The 23,289-nt window shown below is 40.5% G+C and overlaps 2 protein-coding genes across 4 annotated transcripts; one reads left to right on the top strand and one right to left on the bottom strand.

Moving 5' to 3' along the window:
- Positions 1-99: 99 nt before the first annotated feature.
- EIF2AK2 (eukaryotic translation initiation factor 2 alpha kinase 2) lies at positions 100-18,596 on the bottom strand. Of its 3 annotated transcripts, none has more exons than XM_015283611.4 (16): positions 18,484-18,596; positions 17,601-18,139; positions 14,780-14,894; positions 13,738-13,907; positions 12,344-12,470; positions 11,649-11,725; positions 10,816-10,900; positions 9,749-9,783; positions 9,476-9,583; positions 7,880-7,999; positions 7,508-7,618; positions 5,629-5,821; positions 3,323-3,448; positions 2,839-2,937; positions 1,310-1,372; positions 100-1,224 (listed from the first exon to the last, which is right to left on the bottom strand). In XM_015283611.4, the coding sequence occupies exons 2-16, from the start codon at positions 17,702-17,704 to the stop codon at positions 1,105-1,107; spliced, it is 1,653 nt and encodes a 550-aa protein (XP_015139097.2). In that variant the 5' UTR covers positions 17,705-18,139; positions 18,484-18,596; the 3' UTR covers positions 100-1,104. The 3 variants fall into 3 exon arrangements, with proteins under 3 accessions (XP_015139097.2, NP_989818.3, XP_015139098.2); NM_204487.3 differs by lacking the exon at positions 18,484-18,596 and adding an exon at positions 18,267-18,295; XM_015283612.4 differs by lacking the exon at positions 18,484-18,596 and adding an exon at positions 18,267-18,295 and having other exon boundaries at positions 7,508-7,615.
- A 155-nt stretch (positions 18,597-18,751) lies between these two features.
- On the top strand, positions 18,752-22,575 carry NANP (N-acetylneuraminic acid phosphatase). Its single transcript, NM_001031059.3, has 2 exons — positions 18,752-18,926; positions 19,009-22,575. The coding sequence occupies exons 1-2, from the start codon at positions 18,837-18,839 to the stop codon at positions 19,702-19,704; spliced, it is 786 nt and encodes a 261-aa protein (NP_001026230.3). The 5' UTR covers positions 18,752-18,836; the 3' UTR covers positions 19,705-22,575.
- Positions 22,576-23,289: the final 714 nt, after the last annotated feature.

Below are 23,289 nucleotides of genomic sequence, written 5' to 3'. Positions count from 1 at the left end.
TAGAACTAGTGCTATTTTGTCTGTATCAGAATGTAATTTCTCCCACATCTTGAGCAGTGCAAGTAAATATGCATTAGTCCAAAATAATGGAATACTTCATTTTGGAAGAATAACATTTATTATAAGGGGAGGGGGGACAACTTGAATTCATACAAAAGAACGTTAAAATCAGATGGCTATTTAGCAACAATTTCCACAGGACTATAAAAATGCAAATACTCATTCATATTTTAGCCACCCACCTTTAATCTGTTTAACACTTGAGAAAAGTCATATGCTACCTTATCTCTAATGCATATCATACTTTCCTGCTTAGAAGTCTTAGTGCATTTTCCTTTATGGAATTAAGCAGATGCCACAGGAATGAGCTGCACCTTTTCAAACTATTCAAAAAGGAGAGGCAGAAGGAATAATTTGCCCATCTTTTCTTCCCTGCACAGTTGTTCTTATTTAGTCAAACGAGAAATCTCTTAAGTATATAACCAAAGAGTAACGGTCAATCAGTTCATACCTTATGTTGAGCTGACAGTAAGGCCAGCAGAGGTGTTCAGGTACACCTATAATCTGTGAAATGTGCCTCAATGCCATAATAGGCGATTAAAACCTTACTGTATAGGAGAGAATGTCTGAGGTGCTCTCTTGAGAAAGGTTTTTAAATGGTTGCTATTGAGAAAACTTGGAGAGCATTTCTGTATTAAGAGGACCCTACCTGTTCCTATAAGGAAGAACAAAAGAAAAAAACCAAACTGAGGCTTTCAAAAGTACAGAACAAATATCTTTCCCAAAAGCTAAATACTTAAGGAAGACCTGATTTTAAAAAGTAAGTATTTTTAAATTGTAGAGTACTGAAGGTGCTAGGTGTTTCTAGGAGTACCTAGTGAGAAGAAAGTTCACCTAAAAGAAGTGAAATTCAGTCAAGAATAAACCATGTGTGTATCTAAGTATTCCTTCTGCCAAAAGTAGCCTTTCCAGTCAAGCACGTGAACTCCTCTGGTCTTAAAAGGGAGAAATCTTGTAATTAATATAAACATGACTGAACAATTCAGAAAGGTCTGAATCACATGCCACAAGACAGCACAGTCTGAAAGCCTTCTAAAATGGCATTTAGTGACTGTAAGCTTTATGCGAGTTGTCTTTATCACGAGACTTCAAAATATCAATTATTTGAGATGCAGAGCATCTTTTTGAGGGGTCTTCTGAAAGCATCTTTTTGATTATGGGTACCTGCAAAAAGACAAAGTTTGATCAATTTTTTTTTTAAATGACTAAGTAAATAAATTAACTGAAATACTGTATTGAAATACCATACCTGGATTTTAAATCGCTTGGTGAAGTTCAGTGGAAGGTCACCTCCTCTAACATCCTGCCATACCTGAAATTCATGCAAGAGAAACAGTTTCAGTATGCTTTCATTAATCATACTTTATCTCATTTCATGACCCATGTCATTTACTGAAGTAATTAAGAGAATACATATCTACATAACGTAAGGGCTCTAAAAGAAACTGTAGAAGTTTGAAAGTTTGTCATTTAGTTGCACTTCATTTTGTCTTTTTTAAAAACTTGTCCCTGGGTAAGCTTAAAAGCTTCACAATCTACAGTGATGCATTTGTTTTGGCAAACCTCTAGTTCATGGCCATTATCATTCTCTTTTCAGTTTGAGAGTAATGGCTTTGTATCATCTTACCACATTAAAAAACACACGCAATCTGAGAAGACAGTTCCCCACTTTGATAACATCTGGATGTTATTGGCAAACCAAGCAGGCGTGCTTCCTCCTTTTTACCTTGTTCAGTGTTACACAATTGTTTTTGTGTCACTGCAAAAAATACTAGGTGGAGCTGAAAGCAAGTAAGGCTGAGGATTTCTAAATATATGCTTTCAAAAACTGCTGCTAGGTAACAACTTTTTTTCCCACATTAGGGTTTCCAGTTATTCTGGCCCTTTGAACACCGTGGGACCGGGGGCATGTTTGCAGTCGGCTGTAAGGAGGCACAGGATGTCTTTAGAAAGTGTGACAAGGTAGACTAACAGAACCAAGATGAATCTGTGAGTGAAACAGATACTTTGATATGGTTTGCTTATATTGGCAAAGAGTCAAGCTAACAATGTGCATAATCTTCTGGGTCCAGTCACATACATATATCTTAAATAATTACTTTGGACAACATATACAGTATCTACATTCCTTACACCTGTATTGCAAATATGCAAGTTTGAGCATACATGCTGTTGTACTACAAACATGCAAAGAAAAATATAAAAGACATGTAAAAGACACGTTTTCAAGCAAAACTTTGTGGAAGTACAATTTTGTTTTCGATTGAAAGAAAGCCATGTATTTCATATCACTTTTGTTTTCATTTTGAAAACCCACAGATGTTTCAACTTTGTTCTGGCCCCCCACTCAGCAGTGAAGAAGCATATGGCAGAGACTGAAGTCTTCCACTTTTAACTTCTGTTTACGTAGAGAAATATTCTTTTCCAATACTCTGAGCAAACAAAAAGCTTTATCAGAAATTTGAGTTGTTTTTGTATGTACATTTTAGCTTTTTGACTTGCTTCTCTATTGTTATATGTAGATAGCTAATAGTCAGGCTTTAATCAGTACATGAGTAGAACATGTAAAATAAAACCAGTCATGTTACTTCAGTTGTTATATTTTAACTGAGGTATGAGGGATTAATGAGCCTGACATTTTTCCCTTCATTTATGTCTGTAAATAGAGATAGAGCTCTAGCTGTACAGGTTCCTTTTGGCATATAATTTGCATAAAATAGATAGCAGCAGCAAAACAGCATCAGTGCAAGACTGTTTTTAAATGTAAAGCTTACATACCTTGTTTTTTTCATGATGACTGACCAATGCAGAAAGAATTTCAAACCAAATCAATCCCAGCGCATAAATGTCTACTTCCTTTCCATATCTGTCCCCAAACTACAGAGATCACAAAAACAATATAGGTGTGAAATTCAGCTGGAAAGCACTTCTTAAAGGCAAAATCTGAAATCAGTAGAAATTGGCACCTGAAGACTACAGGACCAGTATTAGCGGATCTTCACATTAGTCTTTAACCCTTTCTGCTACTGACCTGTTAAACTACATTACACACCAGTGTCAGACTTTATACACGCAGGTTAGCTAAATTAAACCATTGTGTTTGTAGACTGCCCTCTCCAGAATAAGGTTATTCTTGTATACAGTCATAACAGAGAACTTCAAGCAACTTGGTTCAGTACTGATATTAAGGCTGAACACAACCAGTGCAGAGTCGATAATGCAAAATACACACAAATAAGGCAAATAATAGCCAGATAATTACCTGTTCTGGTGCCATATATGACTGTGTTCCTCGGTTCTTAGTCAGAGGGTTGTATGTCACAGAAGTCACGAGACCAAAGTCACCAATTTTTATTTTACCTTCATATGATAGGAATATATTCTGAGGCTATGTATACATATATGTATTAAAAAAAGAAAGTATATCAGTTAGACATTTTATGACTAAGGTTTACCATCCAGCATAATCAACCACAGAAGTGCTCCCCACAAAAATCTGTTAATTGTTCACAGAAATTAAGCTTTAAGAAGTCAGTGGGAGGTAGGAAACTCAAGAAAGTTCAATTAACTTCATTTTTAAACTTGCAAACTCAATTTGTAATAGCGTATGCTACATTAACTGTTTAACTAGGTGTCATGACCATATCATACTTCAGTGTTCTCCAGTTGCATTGTGCATATCATCTGTTATATCACAAATGCATGTTAGGCTTTAATCTGGGTCCTGGGATTTTATGCACTTGGGTAAAGCATGTAGGTTTACATGAAATTCCAATCAAACTATAGATTTTTCCCTAGACAAGGTTGGATTATCTGTACTAAATTAATTGCAGAGTTGTTCCTTACTACAGGTATCTCACAGTATCACTTTGAGTTTTCACTGACCTTATCATTTTAAAATTTGATAAAGTGATAAGGAAGTGAAATAGAATTGGATTTCTTTTCTTAATGAAGCTTTCCAAACCGTCTATCATTCCAAAGACGGTAAACTACATTTCTGAATGTTATTAAAGCAAAACCAAGCAGCCTCATCCTGTCTTTTACTCAAAGAAAATCTGGTGGGCTAAAAGGGCAGGAGACTCTTAAAATTTTACAGGAAGTGATCTTTGTGTCAGGAATGCCCAGCACAGTTCTTCTCTTCAAGGATAACCAAGTCCACACACATTTATTAACAGTATCTATCATGTCTCACCGCTACGCTATCTGAAGGCTTCATTCATGCCAGGCACAAGTGGATCTCAGAATGAAGAAAGCTTGCACCTATCCTGCAGCTGTGATTCTGGGAGATCTCAGATGGCCAAGCACCTAAGCTGACAGATTTAAGTGGGATAAAAGTTCCTAAATTAAAATGCAGACAGACAAGATTGCAATAAAACTAGGAGGCAGATTACAGCTAGTTTCCATAGATGAAAGATCAGGGCAGTAGATTCACAGGAACACAGAAAAGCAGGAGATAGAACTGAGGTGAAAATAAAGTGGGACTAAGAAGGAAGAAATGCAGAGATAAGAATTAACGAGCCAAGACAGAAAGCATTCAGCACACCTCTTTTTTCCAGATATCTAGATAAATGAATGTACATTTATGGTTCGCTTTTGTATTGTAGCAGTAAGCCTCAAAGAAGGGCTGACTCTAGGAGATAGTGGATGTGTGTGCCCATGAGACCAGATTATAAGAGTGGGCAGTGAACACTATCTGAAAGGACACTGTGAATGCAAAGCAGAAGATTTCAACCTCTAACTCAAGAAGAGTATGAAGTTAAAGTTACTGAAGGTCTTGAGTGGAAAAGAATATGCATCAAGATCAGCACCACTGTATCAACTCTATATTCTAATACTCCCTAGGTATTTGGAGTTTGTTTCTATATGAGGACAATATCCTGAATCAGCATTTAATGTGACCCACTACAGCCATTTTTAGTATTTAGGAACATCACCACTCTGACGACTTGTTCACAAAGTGACTGTTTTAAAACCATAAGCAACATTATAGCTGGCACATGAAGCAGTGAAGGCTTGGAATTTTGTCCTTTAAAAATACTTCAAGATCGTATGGTTATGCACTTGCAGAGATGGTGAGATTGTATCCAAAGAACTAGCCTTCAAGTATGTGTATGCAGTACATGATACTAGAACAATTTTTATCAAAAGCAGTATGTGTTAGGATATACTGTCCCCTTAAAATTTGACAAGTGAAAACTTCCTAGACATCTTCCTTCTTTTAATCGCTTTATTACCACAGATGCTTAGTATTCCTCTTTCTAAAGGGGCTGTCTTGTGACCCAATAACACACAATATACTGAAAATGCCTGTTAACTGACAGCTACTGGTTTTGGTTGGTTGGTTATGTTTTTTGTTTTTAAGTACTGCATTCTAAGGTCCTTTAGCTCACCTCTGATTTTAGATGAAATCCAGACAGATATTGGGAAAAAAAATTGCTGTATTATCCAAAGAGGTACTAAAGTATACAATAGAGTAAGCAAAGACTAGAACAATTTACAATTTTCTAAACTTCCAATAAATAAGTTTTAAAATCTTTGAGAAAAGTAGTAACTACCTATTCTACTTACCTTGAGGTCTCTGTGAATTAAATCTTTAGAATGAATATACTCCACTCCTTTCAGTATTTGTAAAAATTTGTCTTGTGCCATCATATGATAGTTTGGGTTTCCTCCATTATTTTCAATCCATTTTTCCAATGGCCCTTGTTCACATAATTCCATTTGGATGAAGAGGCAAGAAACAGCTACGATAGAATTCTTACTGCAAAAAAAAAATAATTATGTAACATTTTAAAATTGACAAGATACAATTCTTCCCTAGCCGCTGCATCAGTGATCCCCAGGTTTTTCCAGTGGTAAAAAAACCAAACAACCCAGCCACCTTTTTTTTTTTTTTTTTTTAAGTTGTTGTTCTAGATTTAAAAGACCTTATACCACTATGTACTAGATCTAACTATATAACTTTCCAAAACAAGCAATCCCTGCTCAGTTGCTACATTCTCATTGAAGATTCTCTTTTACCTCCTTTTTCCACACTGAAAATTTTCTGAGTTCCCCAATTCTTCCCTCCCTGCCATACCCCTCATCTGTAGAAGAATGTCCTATAAAGGAAGAAATAGCACTGTACTTGGGTCTCATCTCACTCTCTAGGAACTACTGCAAACCTCTGGTCCATTACATTCAAGCACAGCATTAGCCTTGCTCTCTTACACAAAATGATTTTAAATTTATTTTAAATTTAGTCCTTTAAAGGAGGGGGGATGACCATGTTTTACATATATGGAAAGCATTCAGAGTCAGGCTGGACAAGGCTTTGAGCAGCTTGATCTACTGGAAGATCAAGTTGCATATGGCAGGGTTAGTCGAAACTGTATGATCTTTAAGGGTCCCTTCCAACCCAAACCATTGTATGGTTATATGATAAGCCTGTGAGTCTGAAAGTTGGAAGTCTAAATGAAATACATTTGTGGAACTGGCAGCTTCGCACTTTCCAGAAGAGCTCCCTAACTATCAGCCCACAGAATAAGCTGAGGCTGAAGATGAGGAGGAAAAGGACAATATAGAGAGGAGGAAGGGCACTAAGTGAAATTCCAGGCTGGGGCTTCAGCCTTGATGGGTTTTTCTTTCTTTTATCCAGTAACCATTAGAAATGCGTTCGTGACATTGAGACTCCAATATAGTAATGGCTGGGTTTTCACATGAAACCTTTTTTTAATCGCCCATTTCACTTTTCCTGAATGTACTGAATATACACACCAACTGTAATTTCAAATGCATTGATATTTTATGGCTATATGCAGCAACCTACCTGAAAGAATGTAAATGTATTGCTACGAAAAAGGCTTACCATAGAAACTATGAAAATTTAATAACCTAACTTAGCAGTAAAATTCTCACCTCTGTCTTCCCAGGACTCTTAGTGCTGGAAGACTACTTCTAAGTAATGAGCTTTTAATTATGTATATCTACTCTCAACAGCTCTTTGTTCACAACAGAAGCAGACATCACAATTGAAATTCTAATTTAGAGAAATAATTAAATCTATGAATTACTGAATGACCAGTAATTCTGAGAAGGGAAAAAAAGGGGGGGGGAGGGGGAACTTCCAATCTGGGATTTGGCAGCCAACTACCAGACAATTTTATTTTAATTCTAACCTCATATCTTTAATTCTTCTTTCTTACACTTTCCTATAGATTCAGCAACTTCTGTATGCTAAGAGAGAGGAGAAAGATAAAATTACAAAGTATACGGTATTCACCAAGAAGGTATTTAATTATAAGCCATCTACTGCTGAAAAGCACTATGCCTTATTTCCTAACACAGTATGTAAGTATCTGTGTGCATTTATAGCTGTACAGTTTTGGTTTGTAAAAAGAAAGGTTGATGATTGCTTATACAAGATTTGCTACAAGTCTGCAAGTGCAAATGACTGTCCTGCAATTACCTTGAGTCTGGGTAAATCATATGGTCAGTCCCTTCCCAGCTGCAATAATATCGCACTATGTTTTCATGTTCAAGATTTGCGAGCTCTTTTACTTCACGCTTTACGTTCCTACTGGGAGAAGGAAAAAAAAAATCAGCCAAAACAAATGGCATTTTCCTACAAAAATTAAATAGCGGGTTAACTAAAAGACATGATGTCAGTGTTTTATGTAGAAATGAAGAGTTTATCAGAAAGACAGTTAATAATGGAAGTCACTGAAATGTTCCACAGACTACTAAAAAGATAACACAACTGAATAATGAAAAGCTTGATGAAGGATGTCCAAAAAGAAAAACAAGCAAACAACAACACAACCAGATATATAGTCCTTACTTTATTAACTCAACTCGTTTGATTGCATAGGTTCTCTCATCAGTCCTTGATGTTGCTTTAAAGACATTCCCAAAGCCACCTTTACCAATAGGCTCTATATTTTTATACTGCTGACGAAACCTTAAAAATAAGAGTGAGAGATTGAGTTCTCCAACTGAAGATTATTTAACATGAAATTTACAAGGACTAATACATCTGCTGAAATACCATTGTCCCACAATCAATCAGTACATACAAAGGTATGAATCACTGTCTTAAAAAAAAAAGGAGCTCAACTCTATAATCTATAGTTGCAGCTATCATCGGAAACGTGAACAAATGGATTCCAATCCTACTTCTAGTAAATATTTCAAAACATATACAAAAAGAAACAGTACTTCATCCGAGTGCCCACACCTACAGATAAGAGACTCATCTAGATTCTGAGCTTGAGTTTGGTTCTGTACCAGGCAAAACAAAGTTGAAGGACATTAACTCCTCATATTAGTAGTGAGCACAGAGAACATGGAAATATTTCTAAGAATTAGGTCCTAATATTCTTCAGAGTAACTTTGAACTTGAGGAATACCCTCTCTTCTAGCATGATAATTGGGAAAAGGCTAAGAAAGCTGGGACTGAGAGCCTGGAGAAGAAAAAGCTTGGGAAAATTTCATACATATATGTATGTATATACATGTGACATAGATACATATGTATCTAGATACTTGAAGGAAGGGTGCAAAGAAGATGGAACCAAGTTCTTTTCAGTGGTGCCCAGTACCAGGACAAGAGACACTGGGAACAAACTGAAATGCAAGAGTCATCATCTGAACATCAGGGAATACTTCTTTACGCTGATGGTAACCAAGCACTGGAACACTTTGCCCAAAGATGTAGCAAACTCTCCAACCTCAAATGTATTCAAAACCTGTCAGGACATAGTTCTGGGCAGCCTGTTTTAGACAACCCTGCCTGAGTAGAGGATTGCATGAGATCACCTTAAATCACTTCCAACCTCAACCATTCTGTGGGGAAAAAAAAAAAGATGACAAATTCATATCATCTCCCTATCCTTTCAAGTTTTTGTTTTAATCTAGATGGCAAGTCCAACTAATCATGAGCTGTTCCATCGTTAGTAAGTTTTTGGATGAAGAACTTTTCCCATACTACAACATGAGAAATAAAAATATTACTTGCCAATATTTCAGATAATAGATAATAACAAGGAGGCAATTTGATGAGTCAAGAATGATACTGATAATAGGCTGCCATAAGCCAGCATATCTTTTATTAATGTTATGGATAACCCTAGTAACCTACATCACTGTGCCAGTAGAAGACAATGTTATCTGCTGTACTTCAGTTGAAGTTTTGTTTGAAAGCTGGTAGGATACTTTCCCTGACATCTTCACATCAATGGCTTTTGGTTGTAAGCATTAAATATCATTGCAAGTCAGCTGTCACAGGACATTTGAAGTTTCCAAAAAACAAATCTCCAATATCAGTTTTCTTTGAAGATGACTTTTACAGCGATATTCTCTCACATTCTATTATAAATAACCTAAACCACCGCACACTGTAATTGCTATATAGATCTTAGAAAGAACTCCTCCTTACCTTTCATCCACAGTATACTCATCATTTGCCTCACTCTTACTTCTGCAGATATTTGACATGGCTTTTTTCTGCTCATTTCTTGCATTATCAAAATTAGGTGCCAATACTCTGTAACAGAAAAATAAAATTTTAATAAGCAATTTTTCTAATATGAGACAAAAGAAACATACCAACCAAAAGTGGCACTTATTTGTTAGATACAAAAAACCACGACAGTAGGTTTAAATATAGTCTATGGGAAATGCAATATGCAGTCTAGAAATAAACACATACCTTCTGGCTTTTACGGCAGAACTTGGCACATATCTCTACATGAAAAAAAAGAAACAAAGTCAGATAAGATATCCTGAGTATTTTTACCACATTTAGGTTAAAATGTGGCTGTAAAAGCATACCAGATTTACCTATAAATGCATTCATGTCTTATATTTATTTCTTAAAAAAGGTAGAATTCAAATATGAACTACAGACAGGACTTGAAGTCAAGTCCTATGATCCTCTTGTAAATTAGGATCTATGACTCCCTCGAGGGTAGAGAAGCCTTGCAGAAAAATCTTTAAAATTTAAGGATTGGACAATTTAACTAGAGCATGTGTTGGATCCTCCATCTGTCACAGGGTAACTCTGGATCTGTGCATGGACTGGGAGATGAGAGGCTGGAGGGCAGCTCCACAGAAAGGGATCTGGGGGTTCTGGCTGTTGGCAAGTTGAATCTGAGTCAGCCCAAAGGGCCAACTATACCCTATACCCAGGGTGCTTCTGGCCTAGCTCTGCCACTGGGTGAGGAGAGGGATTGTCCCACTCTGCTCTGTGCAGCCTCACCTCCAGCACTGGGTGCACTTTGGAGTGCCACAATATAAGAAAGACATCAAAATACAAGGGCTGCTCCAAAAATAATGTCCAAAAGAATGGAAAACGGTGAAGAGTCTGTAGGGCAAGATGTGTGAGGAGCAGCTGAGGTTCCTTGGTTTGCTCAGCCCAGAGCAGAGGAGCTGAAGGGAGGCCTCATGATGGCTGCAGCTCCTCACAGAGAGCGGAGGGGCAGCACTGAGCTCTGCTCTGTGTGACAGCAACGGAACCCCCTGAAGAAGGCATGGAGCTGCATCAGGAGAGGGTCAGGTCAGACTGGGGATTAAGGTAAAGGTTCTTCACCAGAGGGTCAGGCACTACAACAGACTCCCCAGTGCAGACATAGGGTTTGAATTTGGGTGGTGCTGTGTGGATCCAGGAGTTGTACTTGATCCTTAAGGACTGTCCCTTCCAACTCAGGATATTCTACAATTCTTGCTCTATTCAGAGACTAAAATGTAATTACAAGGAGGACGACTTTTGTACTATACCCGACAATTTGAAGGCTCTTCAGATAGGGACATGTCTTTCACTTCTTCTGTCAAGCCTGTAGCTGAGTCTTTAAAGGTAATACCCCTGTTATGGAAAATAACAATCTGATTTTAAGTGAAAGTATGCAAACATGAACAACAACAACACTTCATACAGTGAAAAAATGAAGCACAGAAATAAAGCCAGCTTTTAAATGAAAGATCTGCAAAAGCATTAACAGTCATGACTGATTTAAACTGCAAAACTTAATGAGGAGGGCTAGTAAAACAGTAACATACTGTAATATACTCCTCCATTTCTACAAAATCTAACAAGTATGACATCCTTTAATTAAAGAAATTAAGCACAGAGCTCTATTTCAATACAGTGCAGCCAGATAAGAATACACTGCTTTACAATGCCACAGAGAATATGAAAGTGGCAGTGGTGTTACTGCCAAATTAACTGCTAGGCATGAAAGGCTTGACATAGGATTCTGAAATTACAAAACATTCATGTTCATTTACTTTTGTTAAGCAAATTTTCTCCTCAGTAAAAGATAAAGATTTATGAAGAATGAAAAAGGGAAAAACCCAAAGAAATCAGTGTTGAGTACAGAAAAGTACTGAGAGAATTATACTATGTTCACAAATGTGTCACAACAGGAGAATGAATGTTAGAAACGTCAGGAAATAATACTACTGATAGGAGTATCTTCATTTTATGTTGCAATAAAAATATGGTAGAACTATTCAGTAAAGAAACTATGACAGTTTTTTAGGATCAGATTACACGATCCCCTAAAAATCAGTAAATATTTTATATGATCATATTTCCAGTGAACCCAACTTACCATGACTCAGACTGACTCTGCCCTCCAGAGGAATTAATGAGTTCATGAACTGTATTACTGGAGTTTTCACTTTTGAGCTGAAAAAAAAAAAAAGGGAAAAAAAATCACAAAAAATCCCTAGTACAAAAACATACCCTTCTAAGAGGAAGATCCTAAGTGGCAGTTGTTAACAGCTTGAAATATTCAAAGCACTGCATAAGAATGGCATCTGCCCAACTTCCACCCAAGACTAGTGAAACACATAGCCCTCTCACGGTGAGCATTTTTCTACTCATAATGTGACCACATACACTTGTGGCAATCTGACATCTATTAAAAATGAAGAAAAGAGTACCAGTTATTAAAAGTGAATGTTTTCATTCAGCAGTTGCCTGCGTGGAAAAAAAAAAGAGATGTACACAGGCTTTGCTACATGTAATCTGCATAACTGCAAATCTAACTATGCAGCTGTACAAAACAGTTAAATGTCTTCAGCATTAAAGCTAATAACAACACTAAAAGCAACACGTGTCATTGTTACACACTGTAACCCAACAAAAAGTGAGAGTTTACACTTTAATAATATCCAACAACAAAAACAATTTTAAAAAACAACTTAAAAACAATTTAAAAACATCTTCTTATACGAAGTGAGGAAATCTGCTTAAGGGATTAAAGAATTTAACTTTGGTCTTAAGGCAAGCTATAGCACATACTCTGAAAGATTCCTGCTTCTGTAGCACTTCATATGCTTCTTTTGCAGCGGCTTGTTTTGCAACAGCTAGAGAGTTTCCCTTCCCATTTCCATATACATGACCACTAATTACACAGCTACAAGAATACCTGTAAGATAAAATAAAATCTCATTACAGCCTATATTACAAGTTTTAATTTAATGACTTTAAACACTACAGTCGAGTGACATTATAGAAAAGAAAGCTGATATATGCATCTTTCGGAGTGTATTTCCAGTGTACGTTTAATGTAGTTAGTAATGATAGGTAAGTAATTTTCACAAAGTGGTTATTTAACACTTCAAGGTTGAGCTACTCAATGCATCTTATCATAGACACCCACAATCACAAGTTATCCATCATGTAAGTTTTAAAACAACTGATTTTACGGACAGTTTTCTAACAGATACCTTGTAGACATGTAAAACACACATATCCTGTATCACCCCTCAGCTGTCATTAATTGGAATGTCTGCACAACTCACTGACTGCCATGCATACGGAAGACACAGGCAGTCCCTCCTTCACACTTGATTCCTAAAGGTCCTTCAAATACATGCAGAGAGGTCCACAGAGGTGCCAGAGCACCAACTAAGTGACAGTTTGTCAAAACTGGCTATCATTTTATCATATCAAAAAATCATAGAATGGCTTAGGTTGGAGGTGACCTTAAGGATTATCTAGTTTCACCTCCTTGCCTTGCACAGAGCTGCCCCATACCAGCTCAGGCTGCCCAGGGCCCCATCCAACCCAGCCTTGAGCCCCCCCAGTGGTGGGGCACCACAGCTTCTCTGGGCAGCAGTGCCTGTGCTGCACTGCCCTCTGAGTAAACAATTTCCTCCTAATACCTGATCATCCTCGTGACCCTCCTCTGGATCTGCTTCAACAGCTCCACATCTTCCTTGTATTGGGGACCTCAGGCCTGGACACACTACTCCAAATGGGGGTACCAATACACCTCCCAGCTGAACAGACTCAGTCCTCTTAGCCTCTCCTCTTATGCCCTACCTATCCCTTCTGAACAGCCAACAGCACTCTATTCCAGCACTCCAGTCACAGCACTCATCCCACCAAATCTTGCTGATACCAACAATATCACAGCTTTGGGAAAGGACCAAAGCTTCCAGTTCATCCCGTTTGTTCCTCATACTGCACGCATTAGTGTACAAGCATTTCAGATATGCTCCTGAACCCATAGTGTTCCTTGGAGCAGCACAGATGATCCCATTGGCTTAAGATAGTGTTGTACCATCCCTTGCATTAAAATCAGTCTTCCAATGGTATCCCCCCACTCCTGTCAATCTTAGCTTTTATCTAACGGTGAGTTAGAAAACATAAAGTATTAAAAGCAAGAAAGAACACTAAGTACACCTTACATTGGAGCGTGGGGGTCTCCGGTACGGTTTATGTTATTGTAATCAACTAGCTGCAATGTCTTTTGTGAGTACTTATTTAGCAGGCTGATGTAGTCAACTGGAGGGAGCACATCCGCAGGTAGAGGAGATATCACTACATCCGAAGTATGCACATTCAAAAGATTATCTTGCTACAAGGCAAGCAGAATAGATAACTTAAAAACTTCAGCTTAGTAAATAGTTTAACTGCACATGAAAACTAATATAGCTGCAAGGTTTGCCAGCATTTCAAAATACTTTAAGAAATTCCGCATTTGTATTATTGTGCAACTTCAGACACGACAGAGGACGGCCACCACAAGCCAGAACTACTACGTTTTGAATTTCAGAACAATAAGTTTCCACAGTATTTCAACAGGGTGTGTAACATCCTAATACAATATCTGCCACCTTTTCTAGCAAAAGGCAGGGAACAAGCAGTGCAATGTCTCATAAAAAAGGACCAGAGGGCCACCAAGAAAAGGGACGGCAGCAGGAAGCTGCTGATGCTGCATGGGCTGCAACTGTTTCTATGCACGTAAAAGAGGCGAAAATGCAAGTGTATTTAAATCAAGACAGTGTAGAATCAATTATACCATAAAGATATAGTGACAAGAAGAATGAATCAGATCAAGTGAAAGTAAGCCATTTTAAGAGAAAAGTGGCAACAGACGCAGACTAATAGCTTGTATGTGTTCTAAGGACTTCGTATACAGAACAGTTGCCAAGATGATAAAAGAACACTGTCCACTCTGGATACAGTGAGGCAGCTTAAAGACAAATAAATTACCTCATCTCTCTATAACAAAAAAAAAAAAAAAAGGGAATACTCTTGATATTACCCTGTACTAGAAAAATAAACACAATAATTAAGTGGTAAAAAAGTAGAAAAACAGTGAACAACAAAGTGAAAACAATGTAAGTAATTGGAATCTCTTCTAAATTAAACAATGATAAATTATTCACTACTTTCAGAGATTCATCTTCAACCACTGCTAATAAATACATAAATCATACAGCTTACCTTTGGCTCAATCATGTCCCACGTTTTTGCTGCTGCTGCAGCTTTTGCTTCCTTCTTACTCTTACCAACGCCTGTACCATACTTCACACCATTTATTTTAACCACAACTTCAAACCTGCAATAAAGGAAACTTCCCTGTAACATTGGTAAGTTTTGTCTCATATATACTTTAAAACTTTTTCAGGTAAAATTGTAGTTTTATTATGTACTAAACACTAAATTACCTGTGGAGGTATCCGAGCGTTCGTGTGTTTTTATTATACCTAGCTCCTGGTTATCATAATTCTGTATAGTAATGATTTAAAATAAAAAACATCTCCTCCCTAACCATAACTGCATGTTCTATACTAGTTCTAATAGTGTTTCTAAAAGCAAAGTTATTAAGCAATACATAAGGTCATCATTACAAGGCAAAGTTGTGAAGCCCTAATACCTGAACACATCTCAGCACCATATAACTACATGAACACTAAAGATTAGCTAAACTTGATTTCATGTATCCAGAAAAGACACTACGCTCACCTTTCAGAGAATACTGCAAGCACTACTTAGTGAGCATGTAAAATGCATGTACTTGTACAGTTGGAAGAGTAGTGCAGTTAGGATGATACTTTACAGGTGTCATAGTTAAAAAGATTACCATAGTGGAAAAGAAACAGTCAAGGAAGAAATGCTCACCTGTATCTAAGGACCTAAGCTCATGGTGGAAAACTCCAAAAAGGAGAAATCTCCAGGAAGAGACCCTTCCCCAGTGGCAGTCAGCCCTTAAATGGGGTCTAAGAGAGGTGCAGCCAGGCTACACCCCTTCCGGTCACACAGCTGAATTGCCTTCACCTGTGCTCCCACAGCTGACTCAGTGCTTACCTCGGGCGATCAATCAATGGTTCAGTGACCGTAACAGTTACCATACACTGCTGTTCCATAAGTTATACATTTAAAGGCAGTCCCTTTCTGCCACTTTGAGTCTCAAAAAAATAACAGAGATGCATCAGAGATGTAGAATGGGACTACAGAGTCACTTCATAGAATCACAGAACAGCTTGGGTTGGAAGGGACCTCAAGGGCCACTGAGCTCCAGGCCGCCAACCTCCATCTCTAATACTAGACTCCAGTACTTCCACTCCAGTGTAACTCTCTGCTGTCACTGCCGTAAAAATACCAGCAACCAGTCCTGCCCCTGTAACACCCAGCCGCTGATCCTTCCCACCCCTGGCGTACAACCAACCATGCCCTACTGCTCATGCAGCAATACAGTGAATCAGACCAGGAAACTCAAGAGTGACTGTACTCAGTCAGCTTGGGGTGGAGCCAACTTTTTTTATAGAAGCTGGTACAGTACTGTGTGTTAGATTTGCGACGATAAAAGTGTTGCTAAGTGTTGATGAAAAAGTAGCTTTTGCTGAGCAATGTTTGCAGCGTATCTAGGCCTTTTCAGCTTCTCACTCTGCCCTGCCAGCAAGGAGGCTGGGGTGCACAAGGAGCTGGGAGGGGACAGTGACCCCAACTGACCAAAGGGTATCCCAGCCCTCACCATATGACTCAGCAAAAAAGTTGAAAGACAGGAGGAGGAAGTGGGGGTTTGGTGCTTTTCCAAGCAGCCAGTAGCGTGATGAAGACTTGCTTTCTTGGAAACAGCTGATCATCTGCCTGCTGATTGGAATTAGGGAGTGAATTCCTTATGTTGCTTTGCTTGCACATAAAGTTTGCTTCAGTTTTCTTAACTTTAACTCCTCGGTTTTTCCTCACTTTTGCCCTTCTGATTCTGTCTGTTGAGAATGAGTGCCAGAGGCACCTGAGAGGGTCAGCTTATTATGGCAGCCCAACACTCGACTCTACTCAGAACAGCCTAAGTCATACAGGATTTTCCTAGATAACACAGTCACAGCTTACATCACTCACAAATACAAGACAGCAGGTTGAATTATATTTTTGACATAACAGAACATACAGAAAAATGGAAAAGTGCAATGAATTGGACGTGAATTTGTACACACATCCTATTAGCCCCATGTAGTCCCCTTGGAAGTATGAATTGCATGGGAGGGAAAAAAAAGATAACAGGTCAAGGCTTGAAAGACAGATAGTAATTTGCTCAGGGATTACAGTCAAATCTGAGAATAAGTCGGCACATGGAGTGCAAGCTGGCAACAGGAGACCACCACTTAATAGAAACATCCTGATTGTTAGCATAAGATTTGTCTTCATGCAAACTAGCAAAGAAAAAGAAGGAAATAATATAGACAATGGCTATCTGCGATCTGTGGTAAAGGGAAAGAACAGCAAGACATCAGACATTGCAGTTGTGTTAAAACAATAAACAACCCCACATATTCCATCCTCTGTGTTTGCCTCTAAAAATAAAAGCAAAACAGTTTAAGACCCTCCTCTTGTAACAGATGTTCAAAAATGCCACACAAGAACACATTGGTAACCAAACCATTAACGTAGACCCAACCTTTACTCTTGGAAATTAACAATATAAGTTACCAAATTACTTCGTAAAACTCAACAAAAGCCAAAGCACTTAAGCTACCACGCATCATAAACCACAGGCTGCTATCCACCCACCTCCTGAGCTAATTCATGACAAAAAGCATCAATGCAATACAACCGCCAGCAACAAGTGCTCCCAATAAGCAGCCATTAGCTCTGAGGTAAGTTTCCCTTAGGCCCTATGTGCCCAATGACACCTCCTGCACCCACCCATCGGTGTTTGCAGGCAGCTCTCTGCCACACTTCCAGCAAATCAACTTCTGTCGACTGCAGTCTTCGCTCAGTTTTACCTAGTGCTGATGTTCATTGGCATGCATGGTGAACTTACTCAGGGTCGTGAGATGGGCCTCTCATGTCCACGTCGACGTAATCGAGCTTGTATTTATTCTTCTGGCAGTACCTGTTGATCTTGCCCATGCACTCTCGGTCCATCTCGATGCAATATCTGAGTACCAAAAGATTCTGCAGAGAAATATTCAGGGCCGTGCCTGAGCCTCGCGCAGTGCTACAGAGACAGCCCCCGTTCTGCCAGAGCACTGCTGAGACAGGGCAGAACGGTGCCAGGAGGAGAACGGTCACAGAGAATTAACTCCGATTTCTCATTCAAGTCGTTTGGTTTGCAATTTGAGGTTACAGGTTCAGAAAGCAGAACGGCGAGTTTAGTGATGAAGGGTGATTTCTCAGCAGATTTCTGGAAGAGGCTGAATCACTCAGTGGATGCTGAGAGAAATCAGTAACGTTTCTCCATAAGGAATGAGAACTGCTTTCTTCAGAGCAGAAGCGAGGCGCGCCAGCCTGCACTCTCAGGCGAGAGGCTGTCAGACTCTATGACGCGCACGATGAAAACAGGAAGAGAAAAATAAACGCCTATAGAAAAAAAAAAAAGAAAAAAAAAAAAGCAGAGAAATCAGAAAGACCACCTCAGTGACGGTTACTTTTTAACGGGAACTCCGGGCGGGCCCCGACCAGCCCCGCTCCCCACGGCCGCCCTTACCTCCACCGTCGCCGCCGCCGCACCGACCCGAACCACCCCCAGCAGCCGCGCAGCGCTCGGCGGACGCAGCCCCGCCCCCGTTTCCCACAGCGGCGCGGCGCCGACACGAAACGAAACGAAACCGAAACGAAACGAAAGCGAAAGGCGGACGGGGAGCGCGGGCGGGCCGCTGCCCGCCTGCAGCGCTACGGCCCGCTCAGCGAGCGCCGCGGCTTACGCCTCCGGGGCACGGACAGCGCGGCTCGGGGTTGGGGCACGGAACCCTACGGCCTCCTTTGCTGAGAGGGCAGAAGGCCCCTTCGACAGCCATTCCTGACGTGACGCTGAGTTACGTAACTCAACAAGTTTATTTATTAACCGCAAAACAAAGGCGCTAGAAGCCCCATTCCGCTCCCAGCCCCGCCCCGCGCCCAACGGGACTCCGTTTCCCCCGCGGCCCCGCCCAGCTCCGGGGCGGGCGCAGGGTTTGGTGGCTCCGCCGCTCCGTGCCACGTACGGCTCTGCGCGCTGCGGCGGCGGGCGGAGCGCTCTCGGCTGCGGCCTTCGGGCGCGGGGCGGAGGGGCGTCGCCATGGGGGTGCACGGCGTCAAGGCGGTCTTCTTCGACCTGGACAACACGCTGGTGGACACGGCGGCGGCCGGGCGCCGCGCCATCGAGGAGGTACGCGGGGGCGGCCGCGGGGCGGGGCGGGGCGGCGGTGTCCGGACGGCGGTGTCCGGAAGGGTTCTGCTGTGCGTTGCAGGTGGTGAACGCCCTCCGCTCCAAGCACCACTGCGGGGAGGGAGAGGCCCGCGGGATCTGCGACAAGGTGCAGGCGAAGCTCCTCAAGGAGTGCCACGACCCCGCCAAGACGTGCATCACCGACCTGCGGATCTCGCACTGGGAGGAGGCGATCCAGGAGACCATCGGCGGCGAGGCCAACCGCAGCCTGGCCGCGGAGTGCTACTTCTTGTGGAAGGCCACCCGGCTGCGGCACCTGACGCTGGCCGAGGACACGCGGGGCATGCTGACCGAGCTGCGCAAGGCCGTCCGCCTGCTGCTCCTCACCAACGGCGACCGGCAGACGCAGCGCGAGAAGATCGAGGCGTGCGCCTGCCAGCCCTACTTCGACGCCATCGTGGTGGGAGGCGAGCAGAAGGAGGAGAAGCCCGCGCCGTCCATCTTCCACTACTGCTGCGACCTCCTGGGCGTGCAGCCGGCGGAGTGCGTCATGGTGGGGGACTCTCTCGACACCGACATCCAGGGAGGCCTGAACGCCGGCCTCAGGGCGACCGTCTGGTTAAACAAGTCGATGGCGGCCCCGGCCGATGCTTCCCCGGTGCCTCACTACGTCATTTCCTCCGTTCTGGATCTGCCGGCCGTGCTGCAGAAGATAGAGCACAAGGTGAACGCGAAGTTAGGAACTGACCGTGCGGTGGGCGGGACCGAGGCTCGCTGAGGGCTGCGGCGCGGCGGGGGGCTGTTGGTAAAGATGTGACCCTAGGAGTTTCAGCTCGCGTATGTTAGGTTTTCTTAAGCAGCGGGTGGGCAAGGAGGAGCGCGGTTGTGAATGTAACGGGGTAAAAACAGAGTGCTGGATTAGTATAAGAGACGCAAGTGCAGTTAGCTTAAAATAACTGCCTGCATCTGGAAATTACTTGGACAGACTGGCTAAACTGTGTTTGTCTCTGATGGAAGTCCCTTGTTTCCGTACTGGAAAAGAAAATCACAATGTTTTGATCCTTCAGTGGCGGTTATCTGCTTTGCTGACCTGTAAGTTCAGCAGAAGCTTCAGTTCAAAGCTTGCTTTCAGCACATAAAAAACATGAGGGTGAGAAAGTGTTGTGCAGTTTGCAGACCTTCACAGTCCATCTACAGCTTATCTCAGAAACTGAAGTGAATTTCGCTATTCCTAAAACCGAAATTTATTGATAGAACTTATTTATGTAGCAAACCACTAGGAAGTGATTTTCCTCTGATCCCTTCTCAAGCTTTAGCATTTCCTTCAGTCTTTGCAGCGACTTTTATGGGATCTGTACCTGTTGCCAGAAGTACTTCAATGTACATACAAATTCGCATTTGTACAGGGGACCATTTATCAGAGCAACTCGATGGATAAGTTTTTACTTTATATCGCCTTGGTGCTGCAAATGAGCAGTGCGCTTGTAAGTCAGATGATGGAACATAATTGATAGAACAGGGATATTCTCAGCGATCATCTTTCTGTACCGTAACTTCTTTGGCAGTTCGCATTACTGGTCTGTCTGACTTTTATTAGAGAATTTTGATCAGACTCATTGGAGAAACAGTTTTTGGACTTGCTCAGGTATGGTATACGACCACTCAGATTCAGCTGCAGGGTCAGTGCTTTTTATGACTGTTGGAATGGCACTGCTGTACAATCCCTCCTTACTCCCATTTCCACGTGTATCTCATGTGATTTACTCTGGAGAAGATGTTAGTTGTTTGTAAGTGGCTTTCGTAACACTCTTCCATGAAAATGGTGTCATATATAATTACAGCGCCATGTATGGTTTCTTAATGTGCTACGTGCATTTGATGGAACATTTGAAACTAGGTGTTACAGAGATGGCCCTCTGAAACACCAAGATTTCTCTTTCCCAGATTATTATCTTAATTTAAATTTGTTGTACTTCCTATACGTGGTACAAAAAAGAGAATTTGGGGTGAGCGTACACAAGAAATGTATGGAAGAAATGTACCTTTGTTTACATGAATTTAAATTGATACAATCAAGAAAGTTTCACGTAGTGTCGTGGATTCTGTTTAGAGGAGGGTGTTAATCTGCATTAAATTACTTGGCAGTGAGTATAATTTCCATGAAACTTAGTTTCTCCTACATTGAAATAGATTGGCATGCTCATTCAAACTGGAACCTCTTTCATCAAATTAACTCTTAAAAATGATAGAACCATCCACATTGTTAGTGTCATCCAGCCAAGACCTGTGAGATGCTAGGATGACTGAGTACAGAGGCAGGCTCCACCTTGTACCTATGAGGAAACAGGCGTAAGCCACAAGTGATACAGTTAATTGCCACATGTAATATGAGCCAGCGGGACTGACTGGACATACCTTTGTTACTGGAGTAAGAAGCCTAAGTTAAGATCTTACTTTGCCTTTGGGAGAGTATGAAAACAGCTTATGAGCAAAACATTGCTAAAAACATTCCTTATAATGGAAGACTGAGAGAAAAATAATGAAGGTCATTAAGCCTGCCAGGAATAGTATTTAGAAGTAGAAATGTATCCAAAAGGTTAGATGGATCTCTGAAAAGATAACTTAGATGAAGTAATCTGTTTTAACCATACTGAAGGAAAACAACTTTGTTTACAACAGTATCCCAGAGTAGAAGCAGTTTAACTGCACTGCTTGCATGGCATCAGGCTGACAGAACTTGTGTCAGAATGAGGTTCCTGACCCAGCTGTGATGTAAAATAACAAACAGTAGTAATTCACAGTTCTGTCTGTGGGATTGAAGGATATCTATTTACCAGGTGCCATTTTTTAATGTAAGTTGAGGCTTGTATTCTCTTGCTGTTGCATCATTCTGAAGTAGGATGCTGAGCCTGCTTGTTGTTTAAAAGGTCTCTTGTTTTATAAGAGTCTATTCTTTGTTTTGCACTTGGTTTTAGCCAGTTATTTTCTTATATTTATGATCTATGAAAAAAATGCTGTAACTGGACACTCAGGGGATAGTGTGGTCTGTAGAGGCCACGCTTAAATATACTTCTTTTCCATTGTGAGTACTGTACCGGGCTGGATGTGACTACCAGCTTCCAGTTAGGGCAATGCTACTGTGATGCTGCTATAAACAAGAAGATACAAGATATTTTTCCATCGAGCGTCTTCTTAGAAGCAGTTACCCAAAAAACTGGATTAGGTATCTGGAATATCTGAATACTCAAGATGGTTTTCCTTGATGGAGCTGTTACAGAAAACCAAGTGAAAAATAGCTTTATTAATGGAAATGGAAAAATAAACGTAATGGTGGAATCATTTTCAAATCAAAAGTAAAAATAGATGAATAAAATTGTCTGTATTCAGTTCCAGTTAAGTCCTGGTTTTGCTTAGTGATATGCTCCATTAGGTAAGTTGTCTAGTTCAAATTATACTACCAAAACACTAAATAAAGAGAAAAACTCTATTTATTTTTAATCACATTTTCTCAGATAAATATCTCCTGAGGTTAATCTTCAGTAACACTGACTTCAGACTAAATGAACAATTAAATGTAACAACAGTATAATGCCAACTGTATTTAAGACAACCCATGTACTAGCCTAATAAAAGTATTTTGTTTATAGAACATTTCGTTTAGCACTCTGTCTTACTGTAACTGTTTTTTTCTTTTTTTAATAGCACAGAATTGGCTTCAAAATCTGTGACCCTGATATTTAAATACGTTGAATATGTGTAGTTCTCATAATTTCAAAGGTTGAAGCAATAATTCTGTATTTTTAAAACCTCTTGGCCTGACTGTGTAGAGAACACTGAATTCCTAACAGTGGTTAGGAATTGCCAAGAAAGCATTTGGCTCTACCAGATGTATGAAGTGCCAAAGGACTTGCATGTCATTGCATCTCCATTCTTGTTTGGGGGGCTTTGTATGTGTAAGGCATTGAGGTGCATAGTAGCAGTATCAGAAGTGGGGATGTTTTTTAAGGTGCTTGGAAAATCTTCAGCACAAAATTAGAGCTCATCAAAGCGCCTCAACAAATTTAATCTCCTTTTACGATAAGATTACCCACCTTGTTTACCAAGGTATAATTTCTTGGATGTCAGGAAAGTTTTTGCAACTATTTCTCACAGTGTCCATCTAGATAAAATATCCTGCATAAAACCAGATTAAAACTTAATGCGATAGATGAACAGTTGGGTGACTGGTGGGGCCAATAGTGTATGGGGTTACAGCAGGCTGATGTAGTGGGCTTCTGCAGGGCTTTGTTTTTGGACCAGTTCTCTTTAATGATTTCATCAATGAAAATAAATAAAAGATGGACATAATATTACTAGAGAGTGT

The sequence above is a fragment of the Gallus gallus genome, chromosome 3 (genome assembly GCF_016699485.2).
Source record: "Gallus gallus isolate bGalGal1 chromosome 3, bGalGal1.mat.broiler.GRCg7b, whole genome shotgun sequence".
NCBI classification, from domain to species: Eukaryota; Metazoa; Chordata; class Aves; order Galliformes; family Phasianidae; genus Gallus; species Gallus gallus.
This window is presented reverse-complemented; position numbering and strand designations above follow the sequence as displayed.